General features: G+C 36.5%; 2 protein-coding genes across 3 annotated transcripts in view; one reads left to right on the top strand and one right to left on the bottom strand.

Moving 5' to 3' along the window:
• The window catches only part of LOC128199462 (uncharacterized), a 480,879-nt gene extending 463,873 nt beyond the window's left edge, over positions 1-17,006 (top strand). Inside the window, exon 2 of the mRNA XM_052889086.1 lies at positions 14,834-17,006. The gene's annotated coding sequence lies outside the window, so the exon portion shown is untranslated. The remainder of the gene's footprint in view (positions 1-14,833) is intronic.
• LOC112056371 (uncharacterized) lies at positions 915-27,997 on the bottom strand. 2 transcript variants are annotated; one of them, XM_024096793.2, is made up of 8 exons: positions 21,144-21,300; positions 17,947-18,121; positions 17,213-17,379; positions 10,576-10,719; positions 4,223-4,356; positions 3,407-3,550; positions 2,165-2,319; positions 915-1,654 (listed from the first exon to the last, which is right to left on the bottom strand). In XM_024096793.2, exons 2-8 carry the CDS (start codon positions 18,100-18,102, stop codon positions 1,517-1,519), a joined length of 1,038 nt encoding a protein of 345 aa, XP_023952561.2. In that variant the 5' UTR covers positions 18,103-18,121; positions 21,144-21,300; the 3' UTR covers positions 915-1,516. The 2 variants fall into 2 exon arrangements, with proteins under 2 accessions (XP_023952561.2, XP_023952562.2); XM_024096794.2 differs by lacking the exon at positions 21,144-21,300 and adding an exon at positions 27,914-27,997 and having other exon boundaries at positions 916-1,654.

The raw sequence follows: 27,997 nt of genomic DNA, 5'->3' as shown, positions 1-27,997 counted from the left end.
ATATGTAAGTATAAGTAGTAACTCCTAGCACAGACTGTTCGCTAAGTTAAAGGGTATTGGTCCATACAATGTAATAAAAATTAATTTTAATATTAAAAGTTTATTAATATTAATATACAATATGTAACACTAATAATTATTATCTTATACAATAATGAAATAATCAAATAAATATATGAAAGAAGTACTTCTTTCTGATGTCATGAATGTCAAACATTTTACAGTGAAGAATTATGAACATTTCATAATTCATTTCACAACTAGTTCATAATTCTTCACTAGAAAATGTTAATTAATCAGTAAATTATTCAATAACATACAATTGGTAAATAATCAATTTTTACACAAGAATAGATTCTATTTACAGTATACTTACAAAGTTTACACGTAACCGTCTCAATTTCCAAGACGATTTTTTAAAAGCTTATGAGCTATTTAAATAAACAATAATCATAATAAACAATAATTATGCCTTCTATTGTAACACAAAATTTAAAAATAAATGTAAAGTGATCGAGTGTATGAAAATTAATGCAACGAATTTTGTTATGCAAAACTAACGTATTGTTTGGTCAAATAATAACCTGTTGATTGACTAGAATCTTCGAATATGTATTTGCATAAAAGTAGACGACAGTGTTTACGATATAGATTTAATTATCTTATGTGTTATTGAATCTATTATATTTATAAAAGAAATTCGTGTTTGTTACACTAATTATAACTCAATACTGTGTTTGTTACACTAATTATAACGTCTGGACTGATTTGGCTGAAAATTGGTGGAGAGGTAGCTTAGAAACAGATTAAGCAAGCAAGCTAAGCAAGCTAAGTATCGAGACGTTCGGAGCGTGTATAGGAAAATTCTAGAATGTAACATTTATATTATGAAAGTGATTTTTTTCAGATAGCATGGTGCTGATGACAGTTATAGATGGCCGCGTTACGCGGCAATAGTACGTATTATGGACGTCATAAGTCTATTACTGTCACCGTACCCATGATATCTGAAAAAAATATGAGTACGAGTAACATCTGTTTACCTAAAAAAATCTTTCTTTGTCGCTTTTCGATTCACTTGCTTACAATTAAATAAAAAAATGGCTTGCTGAGTTGTTCATTTTGTGTCTTTAAATAAAATCTTTATAACAGCTTAGTACGTCCAATCATCAATATAAATCGTTAGATAGGCCCCTCTATATTAAAGAACGCACAATGTTATGTCATTACTCAAAGACGTGCACGCACATCTTAGTACGCAACAAGCGTATGCTGTGAGTGGAAGTGGACTTAAAAAAATATATTACTGTTTTTTCTTGTTAAGTATTATGACTTCGTGTTCATTTTGGAAGTGTAAAAACACAAGCCGCAACACGAATAAAGAGAAAGGTGTTACGAGTAATGACGTACAACGTGCGAAACCAATGACAATTCTGCGACGCTTCGGGGCCCATCTAACGACCTAAAATCGATGCGTCCAATAATGGATACTTATAACTTGGATTACTTTTCAGTCTTATGCTTCTTCTGCTTTTATATCTTCGGCTCCTTTTTTGTTCCGGTACTCCCAACCTTGGTACGCCAAATCTTGAGGACCAAGCTCGTGTTCTCTGAAGGCTACCCCATTGGAACCATATTTATGGTATTGGTTACCCTGAAAACAATGTTTTAGGTTTAGTATATACACAATAATAAAATATACCGTATCTACTCGTAAATGCTACATTACTTCTGCGATCCTGGTAATCTGTTTTGGGGTTGCTGCGATATACTACGTTTTTATTTCTTTTTTCTATTCTCTACAGGTTAACCCTTGACTACAATGTCATCTGATGGTAAGTGATGATGCAATCTAAGATGGAAGCGGGCTAACTTGTTAGGAGTAGGATGAAATTCACACTCCTTTCGGTTTCTACACGACATCGTACCGGAACACACACAACTGAAACGTTGGAGGTGCATACCCCGGACCGGATTCGAACCCACACCCTCCGGAATCCTAGTTATATGCTAGGTACATAATGGGTGTGACCACGGCTCTACCTTAGCAATTGTTGTGCCTTGTCTTGTTTCGTCCTTTTTAAGCCCGACTACGTAAAATAGTTTTAAACTTTACCTACCAATATACCTATATATACCTATATATATGGAAAACAGTACTTACAGCATAATTTTCGTAATGTCCATAATTTGAAGGACTGTGGCCATCTCTATATGGACTTAAGCCGATTCCCGCTGGAGAGTATTGTGGTCCATAATGGCTGGATGAGAACGGAGAGGTGAGGTTTGGCTTGCAGAATTTGAAGTAACCGATGACACCTGCAAAGGATTTCAATATACTCGACCCATTTTTGAAAAACGTGGATTAGCGATCACTTCCAGACAGATGATAATTTTTGTATTGCTGACGCTCCTTGGCTTGTAGCCAAGTTGGACATCAAATTCTCTTTTCGAAAACTCCATCGTTCCGAAAAGTCAGACCAAAATATAAGCACCTGTCTCGCTAGACGTCACCCCTCTGTTAAAATATAAGATAAACAGTCTAACGCATATATATATACTGTTTTCAGAATCAATGTTTTGTAATCATTCTTCGTGTAAAGAGCTCCCTAAATATGCCGGTTTGTGTAGTTGAATGGCATAAAAAAAGAGTTCAAGACTTCTTCTAGTTCACTAAAAGATGAAGTAACGTTTCATTTACGACAATTTTGTGCGATTTGCAGAATTTGGGTGCGATGCATCTCCATACCTAATACCTTTTTGTTAGAAAACTATAAAATGTATGGGGATGACACTCATTCAGAGCAGTCAATCGAATATGTATTTTTTTTTAGTTTTCAGAGTATTAGCGTTTGTAGAAAGATGTGTAAGTTGGCTAGGCCCTCGTTAGTTTTAAACACATGCTGACATATCTGTAAATCTTACGACTAACGATAACTAACTAATAAACCATCTTACATCTTATTATACAGGATGATAATATGGGAGTATTTCCCATAACTTCAAGATATTGACAATTCCACTTATAGGAGCCGAACTGCATATCTAATAATTTTTTAATAAAAAAAACCTTTTTGTTGAAACAAAGTAATTCAAATAATATGTAACACACGCCTTTATCATTGCGTTTTAAAATACGTAATCGAAATAGTATGGTTGTCGATATCGACGAGATATTTCATCTGGCACTGCCATTTTCAATGAATATGTTTGGCTAGGTCATAGTATAAAGATGCAATATAAGGGACACAATTTAAGATCTATTTACAAAAGAAATGCTTTTATTCCGAAAATATTCATTTTAGAACACATGTTCCTTGGACATTTTTAATTTTCCTTAAAGAATATAACCCTAGAGTTATGGGAAATACTCCCGAGCACCCTGTATATAACACATTATAAATACCTGGAACAATAAGAGCCATGAAACCGAGGAACTTCTTGAAGCTGGCCAAGCCGAGGATCAGAGGCAGGAACAGCAGCAGTTTGAGCTTGAACAGCTTGAGGATCAACAGCATGGGGATGATGAGCTTCTTCAGCTTATGGCGACCTGCAAACAATAAGCTGTATTATGTTAAATGACATTATGAAAGTTAGATAAAACCCTTGTATATCCGTTCTTGAGCCATGAAAGTGGTTATTTTGAAGTGATAATATCATATGAAACCCCCTTCGTAACGTAACGCGTTACGCACGTGTCTGAAACGGTGAAGGAAAACATCGTGAGGAAACCTGCATACCAGAGAATTTTCTTTATTCTCTGCGTGTGTGAAGTCTGTCAATCCGCATTGGGCCAGCGTGGTGGACTATTGGCCTAACCCCTCTCATTCTGAGAGGAGACTCGAGCTCAGCAGTGAGCCGAATATGAGTTGATAACGACAATATTTATGTTTATATAGTTTTTACAGTTCCTGAATACAGAACTAGACATACTAATTAGGTAATATTTGTTTAAATAACTTTCGTTGTTCACTATGTGGCTCAATGAAATTAATCAGTGTGCCCAGTGGGAGTTTTCAATATTTTCATACTATTACTATCGCGTTGACGTAAACGCGAATTTATATGGAATTGAAACAGTTGTTCAGTAGTGCACCTAGATGGCGCTGTTTCAATTCCTTAGAAATTCGCGTTTACGTTAACGCGATAGTGTCAGTATCAAATTGCCATGACTAGGCCCTCAGTTTTGACGTGCTAGACATATCTCTATTGTAAAACTTACGGAAAGGCGGTGCTTTCTTGTCTTCAATGATGTCAACTTCATCAGCAATTTCATCCAGAAACCGCGGTGCTATTACTCCGTTTGATGTCACATCGTCATCCAATTGGAATTCCAATGCTGTTGATCTCAAAAATCTGGAAATTAACAAAAAATACATTTTAGGCTTTAAAAAAAAAATATATATTAGGTATCGTGAGTGTTATTATTATATAGTATGTGATATTAGGTCGGAGTATGTCCGACTAGTTTCGAACCCATACGGGGCCCTTAGTCATGAGCTGGTTCTTGCAATGCGGCATAATTGAAACTGCGAAACGGCTGTGCGACGCACAGCTGCTCGCATCGTGCGTTGGGAGAAGAGATGAGTGGTGGGTGAAGGTTCCATTACACTCTCCGACGGTTCAATAATTCCTTCTTCCTTAGACTCGTCATCTTGTAAGCAACCAGCTCATAATTAAGGACCCCGTATGGGTTTGAAACTAGTCAGGCATACTCCGACCATCACGTGAGTTTTAGCCGTGTTTCATAATCATTTAATAAATAATATTTCATTTATTTAATTTTAAGTGTATTATTGCTTAGGTATTTTCATCTAAATTGATTATGTATGTCTTCTGAAATTTATCAATCGATTCCTCATTCTGATGTTAATTTGGTTTAGATATTCGGACCCACGTCTATAGGATATAGAACAGTTTAGATGGAAATTCTAAAGACGCATGATATATGAGACGCAAATACAAACTGTATTGTACTGAATGGACGGATATAGGTTAAGTGATCAAGGGCTATTTATAACCCCATGCAAAAGATAACTATTATTGTAACGAAAAGCAAGAGAAGATGTAGTTTTGTGTTATTTTCCACTCTCTTGAATCCCTTGATATTTGGTAGATGAGACTACTTGAAATTTGGTATAAAGATAAATTAAACATTGTGTAGAACATAGATCCTAAAAACCCATGGCCCCGCGGGATTTGTAAAAACAGAATATCAAATGAACCAGAAATCGCCTATGTGAAGTAATTTTGAGGAGACACATCCATAAAGTAAGTAAATAAATTGAATTGAATTGAATTGAATTGAAAGTCTTTTATCGGTGAAATAATTAATGAGCTTATAGTCTAGTATAGTAGCTTCAAGACGTGTATTGGATACAAATAAAAAAGCTTTCAAAAGTTTTTCAATCAAGTTATGTAGTTATGTAGTAAATTGAACAAGAAGGTAATCCATCTGATCTTAAGTCGAAAACTATAAGATTGTTAGAAGTTTCACTTGTGAAACTTCATAGTAGCTCTTTCAGAAATATCCTCTTACAAGTTTCGTATAAGGCTGCTCTCCCACGAGACTACCGGTTGGCGACGCGCGTTTTGTACACGACGCTTTGATAATTACTAATAGTTTGGCCATATAGTTCAAAAAGCCGATGGACGTTGTCGTCCCAAGGTGCTGAAATGGCGACCCCGCAGCGGAAAGCGCAGTATTGATCAACCTCCCACTAAGTGGGCCGAGGATATCAAGCGGTTTACAGAGAGCCGCTGGATGCTGGCGGGAGACTGTTGTACTTGGAAGTCCATGCAAGAGGCCTATGTCCAGGAGTGGACGTCTATTGGCTGATGATGATGATGATGACTAGTTGCTCGTCAGTCGCTTACATATCACTTCGTTATGTAGATTACGTCTCAGTCGCTTAGCTTTTGATATCATCATCATACTCAAAAGCTACGCGACTGAATTTTTTGATATAGACCTCTCTAAGATCTTCGAAATGGTTGTGAGCTTTCTTGCATCCAGTGGTTTCTTGTAACGCTTTTAATAACTTCTGTCCACCTGGTCGACCCCCTTAGGTCAACCAACACTACGCTTTTCCAACGTCCATAGGCTATTTAGCCGACTGCGTCAGAAGGAGGAGGGAGGAAGCTCGAATCATCATCATCATCATCATATCAGCCGATGGACGTCCACTGCAGGACATAGGCCTTTTGTAGGGACTTCCAAACATCACGATACTGAGCCACCTGAATCTAGCGAAACCTGGGTCATATAATGCGAAACTCCATATATCACCTTCTCCAGCTTATTATACAGGGAATGATAAAGGGGAAACGAAGACCTGGTCGTAGATGTACATCTTGTCTCAAGAACTTACGCCAAGGGTTAAACAAGAGTTCCAGATCACTCTTTCAGGCAGCAGTGAACAAAGTGAAATCAGCCTTAATGATTGCTGACCTCCGATAGGAGATGGCACTATCAGAAGAAGAAGCGTCAGAAGGAGGGCAATGTTTTTTTACTATTTGCTTTACCTATTGCCACTTCAACTTTGCGACGTGTTGAGCTATGTCGGTACCTTTGTTTCTTCTGCGGATCTCCTCATTTCTGATTCGATCACGCAGAGATACTCCGAGCATACTTCGCTCCATCGCGCTCTGAGTGACTCTGAGCCTTTTTATGTAGGCTATATTTGAATATCTCTGTGGTAGAATGGCCTAAGTGTTTTGTACACAATCTTGACATATGTATAAGATCACGGAGGAAATTGGCAATTTACTATGCAAATGCGGGAACTGAACAAACACAGTGTCCTCAGTATATTGGTTACGAACGGACGGCGACTGATATTCCCAATAAAGCTAGCCATTGACGATCAAGTATACCCACGTTTCTGCCACGGCTATAACTGATCGTGTGTTGGTCGCTGCGTGCATCACGGCTCGACTTGACGCCTACATGGAACGTCTATGCTGCGGGCAGAGCTGCAGAAACGTGGGTATACTTGATCGTCAGTGGTTAGCATAATGGCCTGCCAGCCTCTTTGGTACATTGGTTCATTTATGTGGCTTTTGGTTGAAAGATCTTGGGTTCGAAACAGTTTAGTGAGAATTAGTGAGATCTGGTTTCTACTAAGAAATTTTCAGTAAAAATGTTCAGCCCAAAGTTGATGGTTATATACAGGGTGTTGCAGAGTATTTTCCATAACAACAAGTCCACATAGGAACCAAACTGTATTACATTTTTTTTTTAGCTAAAAAAAACTGTAAAGAATAAAAAAAAAAAAAAAAAAACTTTTATGTTGTCATACAAAGTAATTTAAATAATTCCGACATGTAACACACGCCTTTATCTATCCTTGCATTTTAAAATACGTAATCGTAGTGGTAAAACTGTCGATATCGACGAGATATTGCAACTGGCACTCCATACTTCACTAGTAAGATACTTCATTTATCAATGAATTATTTTGACGGCCTCCGTGGCGCAGTGGTATGCGCGGTGGATTTACAAGACGGAGGTCCTGGGTTCGATCCCCGGCTGGGCAGATAGAGATTTTCTTAATTTGTCCAGGTCTGGCTGGTGGGAGGCTTCGGCCGTGGCTAGTTACCACCCTACCGGCAAAGACGTACCGCCAAGCAATTTAGCGTTCCGGTACGATGCCGTGTAGAAACCGAAAGGGGTGTGGATTTTCATCCTCCTCCTAACAAGTTAGCCCGCTTCCATCTTAGACTGCATCATCACTTACCATCAGGTGAGATTGTAGTCAAGGGCTAACTTGTAAGAAATAAAAAAAAAATGTTTAGGTGTTTGAAGTCTGCTAATCCGCATTGGGTGGTGGACAATTAGCCTAACCCCTCTCATTCTGAGAGGAGACATGGGTTGTTAATGATGAGTCAATCAGAAAACGTATTTCAACTCATCCGTTACTTTCGCAGAGCTTCTGGGCTCATCCAAACCTCTCCAATTATGCTACTGAAGACTTTACAATACGATATATCGTAAGCTATAAACGGCCCTTCATAAAGTAATTCCTGTTAGAACTGACACAGCAATTACACAGTGTCCACGCTATATTGGTTACGAAACGAACCGGTGTTTGACATTCTGTATAATAGTTATGAGAACTAAAAGCAGTACAAGTAAGACGTACCATTAACTTTCCTATAATATTCAAACCAATGACTTTTTTACATTTGTATTAAATTTTTTTTTTATTCTTTACAAGTTAGCCCTTGACTGCAATCTCACCTGATGGTAAGTGACGATGCAATCTAAGATGGAAGCGGGCTAACTTGTTAGGAGGACGATGAAAATCCACACCTCTTTTGATTTCTACACGACACCGTACCGGAACGCTGAATCGCTTTGCGGTACGTCTTTGTCGGAATATTATAAATGCGAAAGTAAGTCTTTACTCTGTCTGTTACCTTTTCTCGGGCATAATATAGATTTGGATGAAATTTGGCATAAAGATAGGATCTTGTAGCAGAATAGGCTACTTTTTATCCCCAAAAATTCCAAGAAGCCCACGGAATTTGTAAAAAATACATTTTCATGCGAACGAAGTTGCAGGCGTCCAGTAATACCTAAATATTTCCTTAACAAATGTATAATGGTTCGCAGTTAAATCACGCATCATCGCACTAACATCAATTCAGTCCAAAAATATAGATTATATTGTAGGTTTTTGACCATTAAAGGCCATAAGTATTGGAAAGGCAATCCTCCTCGTGAAAACATTTGCTCCCCGTGTAAATGCTTAAAAATTCACACAACACACTTATTTCAATAAATGATTTTTAAGTTTCATTGATTGTTAATTTAAAGCCAACTACTCGTAAATAAAGAATCAATCGATGTAGAAGACAATGTTATATTTCAATTGAACTGAAATTAAAAAGGGCTCTTGCCACCATAAATATTCCTGCGCTAATCGAGCCGTTAGGAATCAGTCGGGATGATGGTAAGAGACATCAGGTCTCTTACCATCATCCCGATCGGGATCCTTGGGCCATGGAGTCGCAGTGCCAAAAAATTTTTCCGTACCATTTCACCGCAGCTTGTTGCCTCGACTGGTGACAGAAGGGCTGGCTCATTTTTTGCGCAAAGGTTCAGCCTGGCTGTCCAGCGCGGAAATGCAGCCAGTATTCTTGCCACCATTCCACGTGGGCATGATTTGTATAGTTATTAGGATAAGTTAGCTTAAGTTCCTTATTGTATTCTTTCTCATTGAACTGAATATCATATTAAAATTTCCTTAAGACTTGAGCAACCTTATCCTATAACCCAACCCTACCCTACTTAGTGTAAAGAAAGTAGAATTCCCATATTTCAGTTACCCGACATAAGGTATAAGGTTTACTGCGTTTTACCGATAGATATTTAGCGCTTTGTTTTGAAGACTTTGCACGCAAATAAAACAACTTAGATGCTTCTGGCTTTGTTCACTGGAATGGCCATTCTGTTTTACGATGGCTCATTCCTGCAGATATTATTCTGTTATCTACCTCACAGACAGTAGCAGACGGTCCCAACGGTTTATTTATACTAACAGCAGTGCTATAGAACTGTAGATTTGCTGGATTCAATGCGATAATCTCAGCAAAGTACTTACTAAGTAAGAAAAGTTCGTATAGTTCAGGATCGGTGGAGTATTTTTAACAATTGATTACTATCAAGTTAATTTTCAGTTAGTAGCTTCATCTTGATGAGACGAAAATTTTTGAATCTGGTAGCTAACAGGGTAATAAACATTTCTGAGTGTAGGAACGAGATGACGCACTACGCAATTAGTAGGACAATTGTCGTCGTCGTTATGAACCCATATGCGGCTCACTGCTGAGCTCGAGTCTCCTCTCAGAATGAGTGGTCCAATATTCCACCACGCTGGCCCAATGCGGATTGCTTGATGATCGTTGTGATGCACTTAACACACGCAGAGAATTAAGAAATTCTCTGGCGTGCAGGTTTCCTCACGATGTTTTCCTTCACCGTTTGAGACACGTGATATTTAATATCTTAAAATGCAACAACTGAAAAGTTGGAGGTGTATGCCCCGGACCGGATTCGAACCCACACCCTTCGGAATTGGAGGCAAAGGTCGTATTCACTGGGCTATCACGTCTTAGTAGGACAATAAGGCTGTCAACTTGTTTAACTAGCGGCAGCTGCTTTCGACGACTGCAGTCGAGTGCCGTTGGCTGCCGCCGAGACGTCGCTGACTGCAGTCGGTGACGCCGTCGCCTGCCGCCGAGACGTCGCCGACTGCAGTCGACTGCGGACTCGTGAACACTTAAACAATTTAATAGCCACATTGTCCTACAATTTGCGTTACCCTGTTAGCTACCAGAATCAAGAATTTTCGTCTCAAATTAACTTGATAGTATCAATATCATTTTTACAATATCAATTGTAAAAATGATTAATTATGTAACTATTAATTATGCAACATTAAAAACAACAGTTAGTAACAATTTTTCATGACCTCGTTACTTTTACAAGTTGGGAGGAGGGAAGTTCATTAAAAATTGTTGCAACTCCACATCTAATTCCTCTATGATTATGATACAATGATGCAGTACCTTTCAATTTTCCTCATGCCATATTTGACAAGCGCGTCCCAGTCGGAGTCCTCACTCCGTGGTTGAGAGGCCAGCTGTGGCGGCTCCCTGGATAGAGCTCTGGCTTGAGACTCTACTTTAACCAGCACTGCATTGTCTGAAAGCCTGAAATTTTGGAATTGTAAATAAACCTACTACATATCCATCGTTTCGTAAACTAATAAAAAAAATCGTTAGGTATTTGCGAAAATCTTAAATTCATGAAAATTTTGAATTACATTTTATAACTAAACAATACTGTAGGAAATAGCTTTTACTTGGGATAGGCGGAGAGAGTGACTTGAGTAGAAAAGGGGAGTTTTGGTTAACTGTCAATGGCGCCCTTAACCCTACACACAACGTTCACAAGTCTCCAAAGAGTAAAAAAATCTTTTGTAGGTTTGGGTGTACTCTACTATAACAAGATCCCCAAGACTGTGATGGACCTGCCAATGCATAGCTTTAAGCAATGTGTTAAAAAACATTTACTTAGTCGAGGTTACTACAACATTGATGAGTTCCTTAAATATAAAAGCGCTTGGAAGCCATTGGATCAGCTTCCACCTTCACACAGGAAATAAAACTATAAGAAATTGTAATTGTTATCAATTGTAAATTATAGTACTGTATGACTTTTTCAAAAGAGCAACTGTTGAGTTTCTTGCCGGTATCTTCTCAGCAGAACCTGCCTTCCGAACCGGTGGTAGAATCTTTACAAATAGTCAACTGACGTGTCAAAAGTGCTTGTAAACTAAGCCTACTTGAAATAAATGATTTTTCAAATTTTGATTTTGATTTTGAAGTGCGTGACTCCATTCAAGGACATTCTCTGTCATTCTACGGTCTTATTTTGGTTACAGTTTAATTTGTTGATTAAGTTGGCGGTTTCAAAGACATTTTCTTCACGTATAATCTAATAAATTGTCTGCAATTCACCAGACATCTAACTGTTTACGTGCAGTGGCACTAGATGGCGCCACTCACACTTTAGATCGCGCTATGACTTGTTCATACTAGAGTATATGAGGCAAGCCATCGGTTTGCCAAATTGTTGGTGTTCTCAGTCAATTGTACCTACATTGCTTGTTTAAATAAACCCAACACCCATCGAGATCAAGCCGTAGTTTCATTTGGTGTGACCCGCGGCCCCAGTTCAATAGTGCACGGTGGGTTTGGGTGCTCCGGCCCATACATTGTTCCTACGAGAGCCGGATATCTGGAACCGAGGACATTTTTTGAAGACAAGTGGTCACTGGAGACCACCCGCCGTACTCGCAGTGGATTGCTGCAGAAACCGAGTACGTAGCACCGACGGAAGGCGCCGGCAGAGGGCGCCATCGGCGCTAGCAGTGGACTGATGACAAGTGACAGCGCGGTGACAAGTGACAGCAGAGGACATCAACCACAGATCAACAAGCCACAAGGACAGGAGATCAAATCACATTGACAGCTGTCAATGTGACACGTGAGTGCAAAAGTGTCAAGTGTCAAAAGTGACGTTTCAAATTTAATACTAATAGTTAAAGTAAATTGAACTTTATTTCTTTGGTGCAAATAACTTTAAAATTTCAATATTGGAAATAGACTTTGGAAGATAAATTAGAGTAATTTGTTAAAGTAACTTAGAATTAATTTGCATGTTAGTTAAGACTTAGAATAAGTTCATTAAAAACGAGGGAACGGGGAACCTATGCCCGATTTCCGCCAGAGTTAACTAAGTGTAAAACACTTGTAAAAATTTTAAGAAAAAATATTAACTTTGACAATTTTTGGTAGCAAAAAGACTTGTAATTTTTTGTGATTTGAAACATAGAATTATTTTGAATGAATAGAACAATTTGTAAAATTTATTGATATTGTGAAATACACTTTGTTGTTTTTTATAGGACATCATAGTAATTTAGTTTGAAATCATTTTAAGTTCATTTTCACTTTAACTTCAATTATAATTTAATATTAAAGTACATTGCGTGATTTATTGATTTTTTAGTTCAACCATGGAAGGTCTATTAAATGTACAATATGAGTTACATAATATAATTAAAAAGGGGTTTTCCAATTTTAAGAAAACACCAAAGGATAGAATAACTCTCGAGTATCTAGAAGTTAAATTAGATAATTTAGAAAAAGATTGGTTAAGTTTTAGGTCAAATAACATAAAATTGTACGAAATATCAGAAGCAGATGCTTTATCTAGTAAACAATATGTCGAAAATGGAATATTTGAAGCTACAGAAGATATTTATTTGTTATATAAATCATTAATAAAAAAAATATTGAATCAAAATTATAAAGAACAACCTAATAAGGAAAAAACTATTGTATCAGGTCAACAAAATTCATGGGTAAAACTCCCAAAAATTACAATTCCCACATTTTCAGGTAAATATTCGGAATGGACCACATTTAGAGATTTATTTTTGTCCCTAATTCACAATAACGAGACTTTAGATAGTGTGCAAAAGCTACACTATTTAAAGTCTCACTTAACGGATGAGGCCGAACAACTGATTCGGCACACTCCGATTACGGGCGCAAATTATAGTGAATGCTGGTCACTGTTAGAACAACGTTATAATAATAGAAAGTTTTTGGCAAACAATATTTTGCAACGTTTATTTAGTATTAAACCTATAAATTTGGAATCAGCGTCAGGTCTAAAAGTACTTATAGACACCACCATAGACTGTTTAAATGCCTTGAAAAATATAGATATTGATGTGAGCACATGGGATATTATTATCATTCATATAGTCAGTTTTAAATTAGATCAAGAGACTCGAAAGCAGTGGGAGCTACATATTTCGAGCTCAGTAGTTTTGAATAATTTGCCAACTCTAGATCAGTTCAAATGTTTTATTGAAAATCGGTTTCGTGCACTAGAATTTGTAGAGTCGAGAAAAGCTTCAGTACAGCGTACCAGTGGTACTAGCTCTAGACCAAAAACTTTTGTTGTGACGAATGAGTCAGATAAACTGCGTTGTGAATTTTGCTCAGAGAGTCATAAATTATGTTTCTGTAAAAAATTTGCTAGCGAAGATGTAGGAAAACGACGCGACTTTGTAGCAAATAACTCTATCTGTTATAATTGTTTGGGTAGTAACCATCGAGTTCATGAGTGCGGAAAATCTGGAACTTGCAGAATCGACAATTGCAGAAAACGGCATCATTCACTTCTGCATCCAGAACAGGAGAGCCAGAGTAGAGCTACCAGTTCAACAGCAAGAGAACCAGTTGAGAGTGCTAGAATTACAACTAGTGCTGAACCAATAGTTTCCTGCTTATCAACACAAAGAAGCTCTAATAGCGGACAGGTTTTACTTGCAACAGCATTAGTAAAAGCCGAGTCTGAAACTGGAGATCAAAATATTAGAGCACTAATAGATCAAGGATCACAAGCCTGTTTCATAACCGAATCAGCTGTGAAACGGTTACAGCTCAAAAAGACTGCAGTAAGCGGAACCATAACGGGACTTGGAGGAGATAGAGCTATTAATTCTAAACATTTAGTGTCTATTAAGTTCAAATCTAGATTCAATAGAGGTCGTAAAATCGAAGTAACAGCATACGTATTAAAAGACATCACTAGTTATCTGCCTGGAAAAAGAATTAATGAAATTAATTGGATAGAACTGCAGAATCTCAGTTTAGCTGATCCACATTTTAATAGGCCTAATAAAATTGAGCTATTGTTGGGAGCGAATGTGTATAGCCAAATTCTGCAGGATGGCATTAAAAAGGATTCAACTGGTACTCTTCTGGCACAAAATACCAGTTTAGGTTGGATTCTGACAGGCAAGGTGACATGTCAAAACCAGTTCAATAGTAATAGTCTGGAAAATATATCGGTCTTACAAACTGATATATTGAAAAGAGTATAGAAGAAGTTGAGATGTCAAAACTAGTTCAATAATAACAGCTTAGAAAGTATATCGGTCTTACAAACTGATATACTGAAAAGTAAATAGAAGAAAATTATAGTACAAAAGTATGCTGACAGAGGAAGAGCTGAAACGAAAAATTATATTATTAAATAAAATTATTAAATATAATAAATATTTAAAACACAACAGAACAAAAAAGGTCAAACAGGACAAAAGGGTCAAAAAGGACAACAAGGTCAAACAGGACAACAAGGTCAAACAGGACAACAAGGTCAAACAGAAAACAAGGACAAACACAGATCAGTTATACAGTCTCACTAGGAAAACAGGTCAACAAGGAAAAACAGGACAACAAGGTCAAACAGGACAACAAAGTCAAAAAGGACAAAAGGTCAAACAGGACAACAAGGTCAAACAGGACAATTAACAAGGTCAAACAGGACAAGACTTCAAGATCAAATAGGACAGGAATACTACTTAGGACAACAGCAAGGACAAACAGGGCAAACATATACAGGACAAAAATAACCAAAAGATCAAAGGATAAAGGACAATGAAAAGTTTTAGAAGAAAAGGGAAAAAACAGTATGTAAAGGAAAATAAAATAAAGATTACTTACCTTAGACAGAAGTGAAGATCATTTAACTTACTCGGTGAATCTGCCGGAGATATCATCCGGATCTGAAACAAAATTATCAATATTATTAGTTACATCATATCTGTACAATCTACTAGGATGTTAGGAAGTTATAAAAGCAAAATTAATCATTAAAATCTATAGCTAGCAAGGTTAGTTAGACAAGCTATTTTTTGAAAGAACTACAAAATTAATGGTTCACTTACTTTAGAGAATTAGAACAACTTACTGCAGGACACGTCCTCGACGGTTGAGTGATCCAGTGATAAATGTTACAACTGAATAAATATACGGATTTTAGAATACTTTTCAACTAGCATGTGTAACCGTGGTTTATTCATATTTAATGGTGTCTTCAACGAAAATCGAAGGAAACGAAGTTTGTGGCACAACGCTGGTGGCTAGACTTTAATTGAGATACTACAGTCGTAGATGTACAAAAAGGACAACATTCGAACGTGGACTAATTCCGCTATTGTTCTCGTCTGGCTAAATACCTAAATAGTTAATTTGACAGTTTCAATTTCGAGATCATAGGTCGAGGAATCTCATATAAAATGCCAAAGGTAGAAAAGGTTAAGTCGGAAGCAGCAATTAGGTCACTTGTCGATACATTTTCAGAAAACATCCTACCAAAAGGTTTTATCTTCTAAATTGGAGATTTACTTACTTCAATTGGAGAGCCTCTGGTAGCTGTACTGGAGAGCAACCTAATGTGGAACGTAATCTTTAAACGAGATGGCAATTTATTCAAAGAGTGATTTACTCAAAGCTTTAAAAGTCCTCTCTTACAAAGAGGACCTGCCTCCTGGCAGGTGGTTAATAGGTCAAATTGTGGAAAAGCACCCAAGTGCTGATAGTATAACCTGTGTGATCGCTATCAAGGCGAAAAATACTACTTTCAAAAGGTCTAAAATTAATGTAATGTAAAATTCATGGTAAAATAAAATAAAAGGAAAGTTCAAAGTCAACTATTTGATAGCTTTTATATAACGGTACAGTTTTGTCATAGATCAATTTTAAGTTCATTTATAATTTAGCATTTTAGTTCATTTTTTTAAAGTTCAAATTCATTTTATTCTTTAGTATTCTAATCAAACTAAAATTTAAGTGTAAGTTTCAGAGTTAAATAAAATCAATGTTTAAATTCAAAGTAAATAATTGATGCTTTGATGGTTGTATATTTAATTCATAGATCAATTTAGATTAGTTTGTAATTTAGTTCATATTTACAGTTGAAATTTGTGTTATAATTTACTATTCAATTTAAAATAAATAATTGATAGTTGTTACATTGTTGTGGATTTTAGTTCATAGATCAATTTTAATTTAACTTTATAATCTTATAGAGTCCATAGATACATTTTAAGTTCATTTTATAATTTATTGTTAAGTAGAGTTCATATTTCAAGTATGATTTGTTTAAAAGTTCAAATTCATTTTACAGTTTTTTATTAATTTTAGTTCAAAGATCAATGAACTTAAGCAGTTCGTTAATTTTGTATAAATTTTAAATCATGCCAAGTAAAATCTGAAAAATTTTGGAATGTAGGTCAGTAAAGTCAAACCGTGTAAACTTCTCACCAAGAACATCTCAAGTGGTCACGGTGGGCGGAATAATGAAGGACATTTCGCCACTAAATGTCCTTGGTGGGCGGTATGTTTACGTGCAGTGGCACTAGATGGCGCCACTCACACTTTAGATCGCGCTATGACTTGTTCATACTAGAGTATATGAGGCAAGCCATCGGTTTGCCAAATTGTTGGTGTTCTCAGTCAATTGTACCTACATTGCTTGTTTAAATAAACCCAACACCCATCGAGATCAAGCCGTAGTTTCATTTGGTGTGACCCGCGGCCCCAGTTCAATAGTGCACGGTGGGTTTGGGTGCTCCGGCCCATACACTAACTTCATTACAACCCTTCACCGGAGAGCCTTAAAAGCCATGGAAATGTGGAATCTATAACGGAAGCTGACTGTAAAACTGTTAGTGTCAGCTTTTATGAAATAACGAAATCTTGGCCATCACATGTTTACATTATATATTACCATATCTTTGATTACATTGTATTCCAATGTTAGACAGGCAACACTTACTGGTAAGCTTGTTTATCGAAGAAATCATCGAATGATCTCAAGGCTTGTGCTTTGAAGCAATCAGCCAGGTCACCGTTGAGACACTGCTGAGTTGATTGCTGAATGTAAGGGTCCTGGTCTTCGCCGAGGCCAATCCAGTCCAGGAGACCACGACCCTGAGCTTCTGGCTGAAAGTAATATAAAAGGGCGTTTATTAAAAAAAGTCCTCACAAATTCAGAGAGATCCTAAAAAGCAATTGGTATTAAGCACGTATTTTGCCTACTACAATTACTATATATACAGGCTTTTTCTCTCCATATTTGGAGTTTAGACCCAATATAGATTTGGTTCTCTTCTTATCAGTTCACTCTCATTGTTTGACAGGCACAGGTCAGTACCTCAGTGTCAGGTACAAGTCAGCATTTTCGTGTGACTATTTTTCTAAGTCAGAAGCTAGCAGCAACTTGTTGCTTTCCTTATTCAAAATTAAATCATAAGTTTATAATTGCAAGCAGCTCATTGCGGAGCTTTATTTATTAATTTTAGAGCAAATTAATACAAGCTTATCTAATAAAGAGACGTGGATATGACCTCTGCCTCCGATTCCGGAGGGTGTGGGTTTGAATCTGATCCTGGGCATACACCTCCAACTTTTCAGTTGTGTGAATATTAGGAAATTAAATATCATGTGTCTCAAACGGTGAGAGTGAGCCGAATATGGGTTAACAATGATCTAATAAATGGTGGAACTAACCGATCGTCCATGGTCACCCTCGCTGAAGTGTAAGTTTCTGCCCTCAGTTTCCTCCTTGGGCGGCTGGTCGGGAAGTCTGAACCCGCCTTCCCCCCGCGACTGCAGCGCCAATAAAGCCGATATGGCGAGCATCAACCAGCGTGCTCGATTTAACATCTTTGCTGGTTATGATGTCCTGGTAACAGAAAATAATTACTTTACCTAATACCGTTTTTTTTAAGTTTTTGTTTTTCACAAATTTCATAGGAACCATGGATTTTTTCCGGGATTAAAAGTAACCTACATTATGTACACCCAGACTTCTAACATAGTTTGTTTGTGCTTCAGTGTAGTGTAAAGAACTATATTTAAACTTAATTTTACTTCAATTTTCAGACAGACACTTCAATTTTATTTACATGTATTGACGTTTTTTGTATCATCAGAAATGAGGAAGAAATCTGTGGAAGAACCAAAGTCACCGACATAGCTTAATCAGTCGAGAAGCTGAAGTATCAATACATATACGGGACCCCGCAACGCAAAAGCGCAGTGTAGGTGGACCCCCAATTAGGTGGTCAGATAAAATCAAGACGGTAGCAAGGAGTCACTGAATGCATACGGCTAGAGACCATGGTGTTAGACCTTATAAGAATCCTATGTCCAGCAGTGTTGATAATGATGACGTTATGCTTTAACCCCCATATTCATAAACACGGATTAAGATTTAAACCTTGATTTTCTTGAAAGTAGAGGACCTATGCACAAATATTTAAAGTTCACTTTACTTTGAAGAAATTTTAGATTTAAATCCTGATCCATGTTTATAAAAATGGCTGTAAGTATTAGAAATAATGTGTTTAAAATACCTAATTTTTATACTATGCTTCTTGCGATAAGACCGCCTCTGTGCATTATCGTTTTTGTATTAAGTTTTTAAACAAAATGCATATAATTCGATACTTAACTACTTTCGATCCCAGTGTAATGCTAATTTACTGTAAAAACATTGCCTGACTCGATAGAATAGCAGATACGAAACAATAAAAGAAAAATCTATCTTATTTGTAACTTCGAAGTTAGCCGTAAATCTTGTAACATAACTTCGGAGATCCACTCTAACTTAGCGGCCCTACATTATGTGCCCGAATAAACTTTTACAGAATACTAAACTTGTGCCATTACAAGATGTAATTTGCACACAATCGATGTCGTAGAAGTCCCTGTAACCAAGTGGCATATCGATTCTCTTTCTACGATCGCAAACGCTTCGAAAACTAGAAAAATGTATTGGAATGACATTTTCTATCGACAGATCACGTGATCAAGATCTGTCATTCCCATGCAATTTTCTAGTTTTCGAAGCGTTTGCGATCGTAGAAAGAAAATCGTAGAATCACTTGGCTACAGTTCTACTGGGTAATCATTAAAAACAAAATAGAATGTTCTACTATTAGGAGTGACAGTTTGTTTATATCGATTGTTGGTTTTTTTTTAAGTTAACCCTTGACTACAATCTCACCTGATGGTAAGTGGTGATGCAGTCTAAGATGGAAACGGGCTAACTTGTTGGGAGGAGGATGAAAATCCACTCATTTTCGGTTTCTACACGACATCATACCGCAACGCTAAATCGCTTGGCGGTACGTCTTTGTCGGTAGGGTGGTAACTAGCCACGGCCGAAGCCTCCCACCAGCCAAAAACAGTACAAGTACAGTGTTGTTCAGTAAAAGCTCCTTATTCGCGCTTCCTTTATTCACATTTTCACTATTCGCGGATTAAAAAATTGCGTCGCAATTCCTATAATCGCGGCTAAATATTTCGTTATTCGCGGATCTGACTGACGAATCTGACATAAAATCTGCAAATTTAAACTTAAACTTGCAAATTAAACTATTGCCGAAATTGAAAATGGATGGTTTAAGAATGCCACTGCTTAAAATCACTCTGAATAGAAGCTTTTAAAATAGCAAGATAAAGTTTCAAAATTCTTCAAACCATTGTTTAAGACTGAAGATAATAGTTAATCAATAACTTCAATTATTTGTTTTTTCTTTATATATTCGTTTTTTATTTTGTCACCCAAGAACGTATCCCATAGAATCTCATATAAAATACCATTCCATATTCACGGTTTCTGTATTAGCGACACATTTAGAGAATAATGAGCTTTTACTGTATATACTCTACAATACTAAGTAGATCGAGACGTACGTCAGTCATCATATATATATATATATATATATATATCTACTTAGTATTGTAGTGTATACAACAATATAAACAAGACAAACTTTAGTTATTTGTTATTATAGTTCGCTGGATAGAGTTAGAGTTTATACTCTGTATATTTATGTTATGTAAAATAGATATTTACCCATTTTCACTTGACACTTTCACTTGTTCGGCTATTTAATATTATTTCTATTAATAGTACTGTCTTTTAAATTTCACGCTTCAATGATCTCGGTTTTATGTCGATTGTATTTTATCTATAGAAATATTAGAAAGAGATAAAGTTTGTGGTATTGTAGGGAGTAATATCTGTAGTAGTAGTATTTAAAAAAATTAAATATCACCTGTCTCAAACGGTGAAGGAAAAACATCGTTAGGAAACCTGCATACCAGAGAATTTTCTAAATTCTCTGCGTGTGTGAAATCTGCCAGTGCGCATTGGGCCAGCGTGGTGGACTACTGGCCTAACCCCTCTCATTCTGAGAGGAGACTCGAACTCAGCAGTGAGCCGAATATGGGTTGATAATGACGATGAATATCTGTAGGCAGAAATCTATTAAACCGATTTTGGAAATTCTTTTTACCACTATATGCTATGTTATTTGTACACTCACATATGACACTTCATAGGCTATATTACATACCCGTATTCTCACAGAAATGGGAACTACACGGATGTTTACTAGTACACAATATAAGCGTAGTTACTGGAATACGGAGATAAAATATAGCCTATATAACTCGGCGAAAATGGAGATTAAGGTTAAAAAAAATTTTAAGTAGTTAATGAATTTTTGAAGTATTTTTGAATTTGTTTAAAGTAGTTTTTGATTTAAATAGTAACAAACAAACAAACAAAAATCAAATCTTAGTCTTTATAATAATGCTTAGTTTAAGGAAAATATTATCATCAAATAGTAAAATTTATAGGGGTAGAGAACAAAATTTAGTGACAAATTATAACTTGTAATTATATTTCTTACCGTTCAAAGAAACATTTGAAGTAAAAACCATCCAAAAATTCACAGCAACACACAGAATACAGTTTTAATTTCAAAGTATTTTAAGCCACTCAAAGTAATAACATAGAATATGGGCGTAATGGAAAACATACTGCATAAATGGAAAACACATTTCTTTGTGCGAGCGAGAGGCATGAAATGCGGTCGGCAACTGCGCGTGCGTTGATAGCAAATTGCCATAGAATATAACATACAGATAACTACTAAATCCTACCAAATATTATAAACCCGAAAGTTTGTATGGATGGATTGTTACTCTTTATCTGATGAATTGGCTGGGGAATGGAGGTATGATTATGCAGATAAATGGCGCCCGCGGGATTTATAAAAGCTGAATTTCATGCGGACAAAGTGTAAGGTTTATTTCATTTTTATTTGATTACAGAGGGTATACGATTTTTTTTTAGAAATAAATTAAGTGACTTTATTGTTGACTTTATTTAAACTAAAATTTGCAATAATGTAAAAAAAACACTAACAACTTGTCTTACATTTTAAAGAAAAAACTGAACTATACTACACACGATTCAAAGTTTTGTTGTAATTCATAATTGTTTTAAAACTAACTTTGCTTGGGTTTACAATATTTTCATCTGTCCCTTCGTAACTCCCTTTACTCTAACTCTCTGTACTTCTCCGGAGGATTTGTTCTCTTATTTTCTCTCTACCACGGACAAGATATTTTTCAATTGGACTTCCTAAGTTGAGTAAGTTGTGAAAGAGGAAAGCAAACAACCAGACTTAATTACCTATTTATAACTACATACAACAAAATAGAAAAAATCTAATTATTGTATAGATTATTTGTTCACATTTATATTTATTTCAATAAAACAAAGAGTTCATTGGTACATTATTGCTTTTAGGTATCTACAAAGTGTCGCGTCTGTCACATTAAATATTCTTTGTGTAACGGTACGGAAGAGTTGTAGGCCGCACTCTTTCTGAATACTAAGTATTGGCATATTTTTAAAAATGGACGTTTTAAAACTTTTCCTTTAGAGTTACTTGCTTTGTTTGTCTGTGTAAGAGTTTTGCTCAAGGGGGTTACATAATTTATTATTCGAAGTACCTTCTTTTGCTGATTTTTAGCAGCGTTCCAACTGAATCGATTCCTATTATGATTGGCTTTTTGTTATTGTAGATCATTTTTTATGGTAATTCTAAACGGAACGAACGAAATAAAATGAGAACCACGCATTGGAAAGTGTTTGGTAGTTGGAAGTTAAATAAAAAATGAAACTATAATAAAAAATACGTACGGAACCCTAAAAAGATCGACTATGTAAGTTATTTTATTTTGTGCATCATATTGTGGTGGTAAAATTGTTGTAGAATTCTTGGACAAATATTTTTTGCACCATTTGGGCACAGATTAAACAGAGAGCGCATGGAACACGACGGTGCCGTAGTCGCTCCAAATACAAAACTCAAAAAAAATAATAATAATAATACATCCAAGTCAGTAGTTATCATATGTTTTTAAATAATTAAATAACTGTACACAAAAACTAAAGAAATAAGAGGAAGTATTTTTAATTGATTATTATATTAATATACGTAATTGTTGTTAGTGTTCAATTTTGAAAAAAGTTTTTATGCGGATGTCAAAGAGAGACGTGACGTTTGGGTTTTTTACGGCTTCACCACGCTGCTTGTAAGCACTCATTCTGGATTTATTTTTTACTAGCGGACGCCGCCCTTAAACTTCTTTAATCCAGCCTTTACAGTAGTACGCATCGTTGTAAAATGGAGTAACTTCTCCCGATTTCCCAAGATTTCCTTTCACTGCTCTGCTCCTATTTATTGTAGCGTGATAAAAAGTATACTATAACACGTCTAGGAGTTTAAAGAATAATTGTACTAAGTTTCGTTAAAATTCGTCGAGTAGTTTTTAATTCTATAACGAACGAACGAGCGTAGAAAGACAGACAAAAAAGACATCAGTATAGTTAGTTATTTTGGAAATAGGTTTATTTCATGTATAGAATTGACCTCCCTACAGATTTATTACAAGTATATAGATTCTGTGCAATTGGGCTATAACTTGGCTGTGTCTAATAAAAATCGAATGCTGTGAAAGTACCTACTTACCAGTGGTAAGTAACATTATTAGCAACTAACACAGACTAGAAGAGAAAGAGGTGAACCGTCGAATCTAACTCGGCTGGGCTGCATTCGGGAAACTTCGCGACATCTTTTCGTCCGAAATTCCTCAGTGCCTGAAGACAAAAGTCTTCGAACAGTGCGTGTTGCCAGTGATGACCTATGGTTCCGAGACTTGGTCGCTAACTATGGGCCTCATAAGAAGACTCAGAGTCACACAGCGGGCGATGGAACGAGCTATGTTAGGAGTATCTCTGCGTGATCGAATCAGAAATGAGGAGATCCGCAGAAGAACGAAAGTCACCGACATAGCTCAACGAGTTGCGAAGCTGAAGTGGCAATGGGCGGGGCACATAGTTCGAAGAGCCGGTGGACGTTGGGGTCCCAAAGTGCTGGAATGGCGACACCGCACTAGTAAGCGCAGTGCTGGCCGACCCCCCACCAGGTGGACTGACGACATCAAGCGAGTCGCCGGGATTCGCTGGATGCAGGTGGCTCAGTATCGTGATGTTTGGAAGTCCCTACAAAAGGCCTATGTCCTGCAGTGGACGTCCATCGGCTGAGATGATGATGATGATGATGATGATGAACACAGAATATATCTTATATCCGTATTCCTACAGGAACGGGTACTAAACGGATTAAACAGCGCGGAGTCCGCCAGTTATGTCGCTTCTTCGTGTTTTAATTAATCTTTGTCAGGAGGCACGGAAGCGCCATTAGGTGGACTCTTGCTGAATGCTAAGTGAGACGCCACTTTTATTGCACCGTCGTAATTAAGTGATGTATCTCCATTTTATTTGTAGCATTTAATTTAATTTGGTTCATTTTATTGCTTTAGATAATCTAATGAGTCAACCAAGAGTAGTAGAGGATCACTAAAAAGAATGAACTTCACCCATCTGTTGAATGGATGAACATTCATCATATCATGATCATCATCATATCAGCCGATGGACGTCCACTGCAGGACATAGGCCTTCTGTAGGGACTTCTAAACATCACGACACTGAGCCAACTGCATCCAGCGAATACCTGCGACTCGCTTCATATCCTCAGTCCACCTGGTGGGGGGTCGGCCAACACTGCGCTTACTTGTGCGGGGTCGCCATCCCAGCACTGTGGGATGGGATTCTCAAAGTGCTGGATGTACATTAATCTATACTAATATTATTAAGCTAAAGAGTTTGTTTGTTTGTTTGATTGAACGCGCTAATCTTTGGAACTACTGGTCCGATTTGAAAAATTCTTTCAGTGTTAGATAGCCCATTTATCGAGGAAGGCTATAGGCTGGGCAATATATTATCCCCGTACTTCTACGTGAACGGGAATCACGCGGATGAAACCGCGTGGCGTCAGCTAGTTAATTGATATGAGTGCTAAGACAATTTAACATTAAGATATATGGTCATGGCTGGACAGATTTTTATGACTGACTTTTTACATTTTTCACCGTTTCAAATAAAATAAAAGAAATTTTTTCCCTTATTTCCTAATCTAATCTGTTGGTACTCGTAAGTGTCTACTTACTAACTGTTAGTTCGCTTGAACTAACAGTTCCATAAATTATTACATTTACTCTTATTTATTTATTTGTCCTTTTTTAACAATGTTAATGCTACATACATTATTTTATGCATTATTAATGCTGAAGCCTGGAAGCATTTGAACTTTTAATCCTATCGTACTCATCAAGCATAACAGGAAATTGCGAACTGGAGGCGTGTGATTGGACTCGCAGATTGGGTGTTAAATTGGACGGCCATTGAAGGCTCTTTGTCGGGAATTGTTCCATGCAAAACACATCGGTTTCACACTGGTCATATGACCAGATGAGCCTCTATACTTCAGCTTTTCTTGATGAATACTGTTTACCAACAATTTTTGGAGCATATAAAGAAAGATAAGAAAGGCAACTTTGATTGTGTTCATTAACTTGAGGCGTTGGTGTGCCTCGTGTGCTTTTACGAATTTAATTTAACGAAAATAATAACAAATTATCCATCCCTACTCAGTCTTTTGTTACCAGTCAGTCATTGTTGTTTAATCTTCAAGACACGTAAAGAAAGATTATATCACAATCAAGTTTCAAGCGTGGATAGAGAAGTAAATAGACGAATGCCAAATATCGTATTTCCTTAAAAGACAACACAGATTTAACATTAATTTTCGTGTCTTATCACGCGCGACGTTTACAAATTTGACAGCTTATTGTCAACTACCTGACCCGACAGACTTTGTCCTTACTGTAAATTTTGAGTTCGCAAAAATCTAAATCAAAATTCTTTTTTTTATAAGCACTTTTGAAATGTTAAGCATGCAAAAATAAACAGAGGAAATACTCTAATAAATGCAACATTTCTAATGTTTCGCGTATCTTCCTTAATTTGCTTTTAAAAGTACCATTTTCTGAGAATAATAAATACAAAGCAAAAAAAACAGCGAAATTGGTCCAGCTGTTATTTTTTTAATACTATAGATTAGTCGTGCTTTTTGATCAAAAAATATAAAGTAAATTTATATGTATACAGCAAAAAATTATAGCTTAAACTTATTACAAAGTATTCGTAATATAAGTTTATATTAATGTATTTCTTGAATTGTGGGTATACTGCTTAAAATGGTACAAAACTGTTCCAGTGTTGGGATATCAAAATCACCTCAGTATCATAATTTATCTTTTAATTTATAACGCGCGCAAACCAATCGTCTATTTACTTCGCTGTCTACGGTTAGAGTCTATTGCTCTAAGTATTTTTCAAGTACATTTTTACGAAGTAGAAATACTTATAAAAGTTTATTTTCACCAGTCCATTGTGAGAGTTGAATAGATAATATTTCAATGAGAAAGAATTTAGCGCTAGCGACTTTTAAAAAGCTTTTGTTTTTCGTAACGAGTTGAGAATATGAATGAGGCTTGGATGGCTTTTTGTGACTTATAGCGTTTATATTTATGTACGAGCAAATGTCTAATTTGTTTACGTAATTTTTTTTTTCTTCTTCTTCTTCCCAACTACGGCATGACAGTTTGCAAAAAAATTCTAGGAAAACAGAAAATGTTAGCATGTCATAGGCTGACTGAGGACTCGAACACAGGCACTCGTGATCCAAAGCTTCATAGCCTAACCACTGGTCCTACGAGGCAGTTATGATTGCATCATCACTTACCATCACATGAGATTGTAGTCAAAGGCTAACTTGTAGAGACTAAAAAAAATATTTGTCATAGGCCCAGGTCTATTCCTAGGAATTCACTAGATGTTAATGATGACCGGGATTGCCGTTATAAAATGCTTTCCGAAGCACTGAGGAGTAACGCTACCAACTTCCCAACTCCGGGCTAAGAGTTAGCACTGAAAATTGTAGGAAAACAGAAAAGCTCAGCATGTTATCCCTAACTGAGGAATCAAACGCAGGACCTCGTGATCCAAAGCTTCATAGCCTAAGTACTGGATCTACGAGTTATATAGGCACTTTGGTGTACAGTTCACATATTTTGTGTTACCAAATAGATGACATAACTTCTAGGCCAATTGAGAAGGACAATGAAATTATATCAATTATGAAACAATGCTTATTACGTGATAGCTTTTGCCTTCGGCTGCAATCGTGTGAACGTATGCTTTTCACTTTATTTTGGGAAACCTTAGATATTTTTAAGCCTTGACGTAAAAAATAAGGGTGTTATAAATTTGACGTATGGCAACATATATTTTATAGGAATGGACCGATTATATAATTAGGTATGTGTTTTTGCTTAAAACAATATTAATATTGGGCTAAATAATTACAAAATCAAACATTATTGAGTACCATAAGCTTGCCAAACTGTATTGAAGTCTGGTAGGTCTAAGTTCTATATCCCCTCTCTTGGTAGGAAAGAGGCCTGGCCCTTTAGTGAAAATTATGCTGAAGTTAGCCATTGACTACAATCTCACCTGATGGTAAATGATTCGAGAAAAGACGATAATCTTTGCCGGTAGGGGGGTAACTAGCCTCGGCCGAAGCCTCCCACCAGCCAGACCTGGACTAATCAAGAAAACCTCAATGGGTTAAAAAAATATTTATCAAAGAAAAATTTAAAATTTTGTCGACCTCTTGGCGTACTGAAAGGTCAGAGTTTGATTTTCACATCTAATCAATTTGCGGTTTTATTGTATATATTTTATATTTTTGATGTTTCATCATGGAATATAAGAAGAAAATGTTAATGATGTAATAAAAGTTTTCCCTCTTATATATTCCCTATTATATAAAATCACAGGGCATTTTCTGCAGATAAATAAGTTACATTAAATCTTATTTATCTGCAGAAAATGCCCTGTGATTACCATGAGGTGAGCTGCTAATTATCTATAATTTTTTTTATTATTAGAAAAGCACTGTCGGTGAAATGGGGGTTGGAAAATGAAGTGAAACTCCTGTATGTGACAAGGGAAATTGTGAAGAAGCTCAACTTTCAAACCAATCTGCCACTATCTTATTCATGATATTAGGGATGAAATAGGGGATGAAATACTGAATGAAAGTCCGAAAAGTGTGAAAGTGTTATTAGAGGGCTGAAAAGAAGTTAAAAAATAAAAACAAGGCTTAAAGTGCTAATTAATATTAATGAAAAAACTCACCTAAATTAATTAGCAAAGTTACACTAAAATCTAGATCAACGTTCAATGCACTGAACGATGGAAACGAGAATGACCGACCGACAG

The sequence above is a fragment of the Bicyclus anynana genome, chromosome 24 (genome assembly GCF_947172395.1).
Source record: "Bicyclus anynana chromosome 24, ilBicAnyn1.1, whole genome shotgun sequence".
Classification (NCBI taxonomy): domain Eukaryota; kingdom Metazoa; phylum Arthropoda; class Insecta; order Lepidoptera; family Nymphalidae; genus Bicyclus; species Bicyclus anynana.
Note: the sequence above shows the minus strand (reverse complement) of the source record. Positions and strands in the feature narration are given on the sequence as shown.

Bases quoted from the DNA above. Each gene is read 5' to 3' on its own strand.
- LOC112056371 (XM_024096794.2), bottom strand. From the start codon at position 18,102: ATGTTAAATCGAGCACGCTGGTTGATGCTCGCCATATCGGCTTTATTG. The intron at 10,720-17,212 runs GTAAGTGTTGCC...CCAAAATTTCAG, and splicing joins TTCGATAAACAAGCTTACCA to GCTTTCAGACAATGCAGTGC. The intron at 3,551-4,222 runs GTAAGTTTTACA...TATTGTTTGCAG, and splicing joins CAAGAAAGCACCGCCTTTCC to GTCGCCATAAGCTGAAGAAG.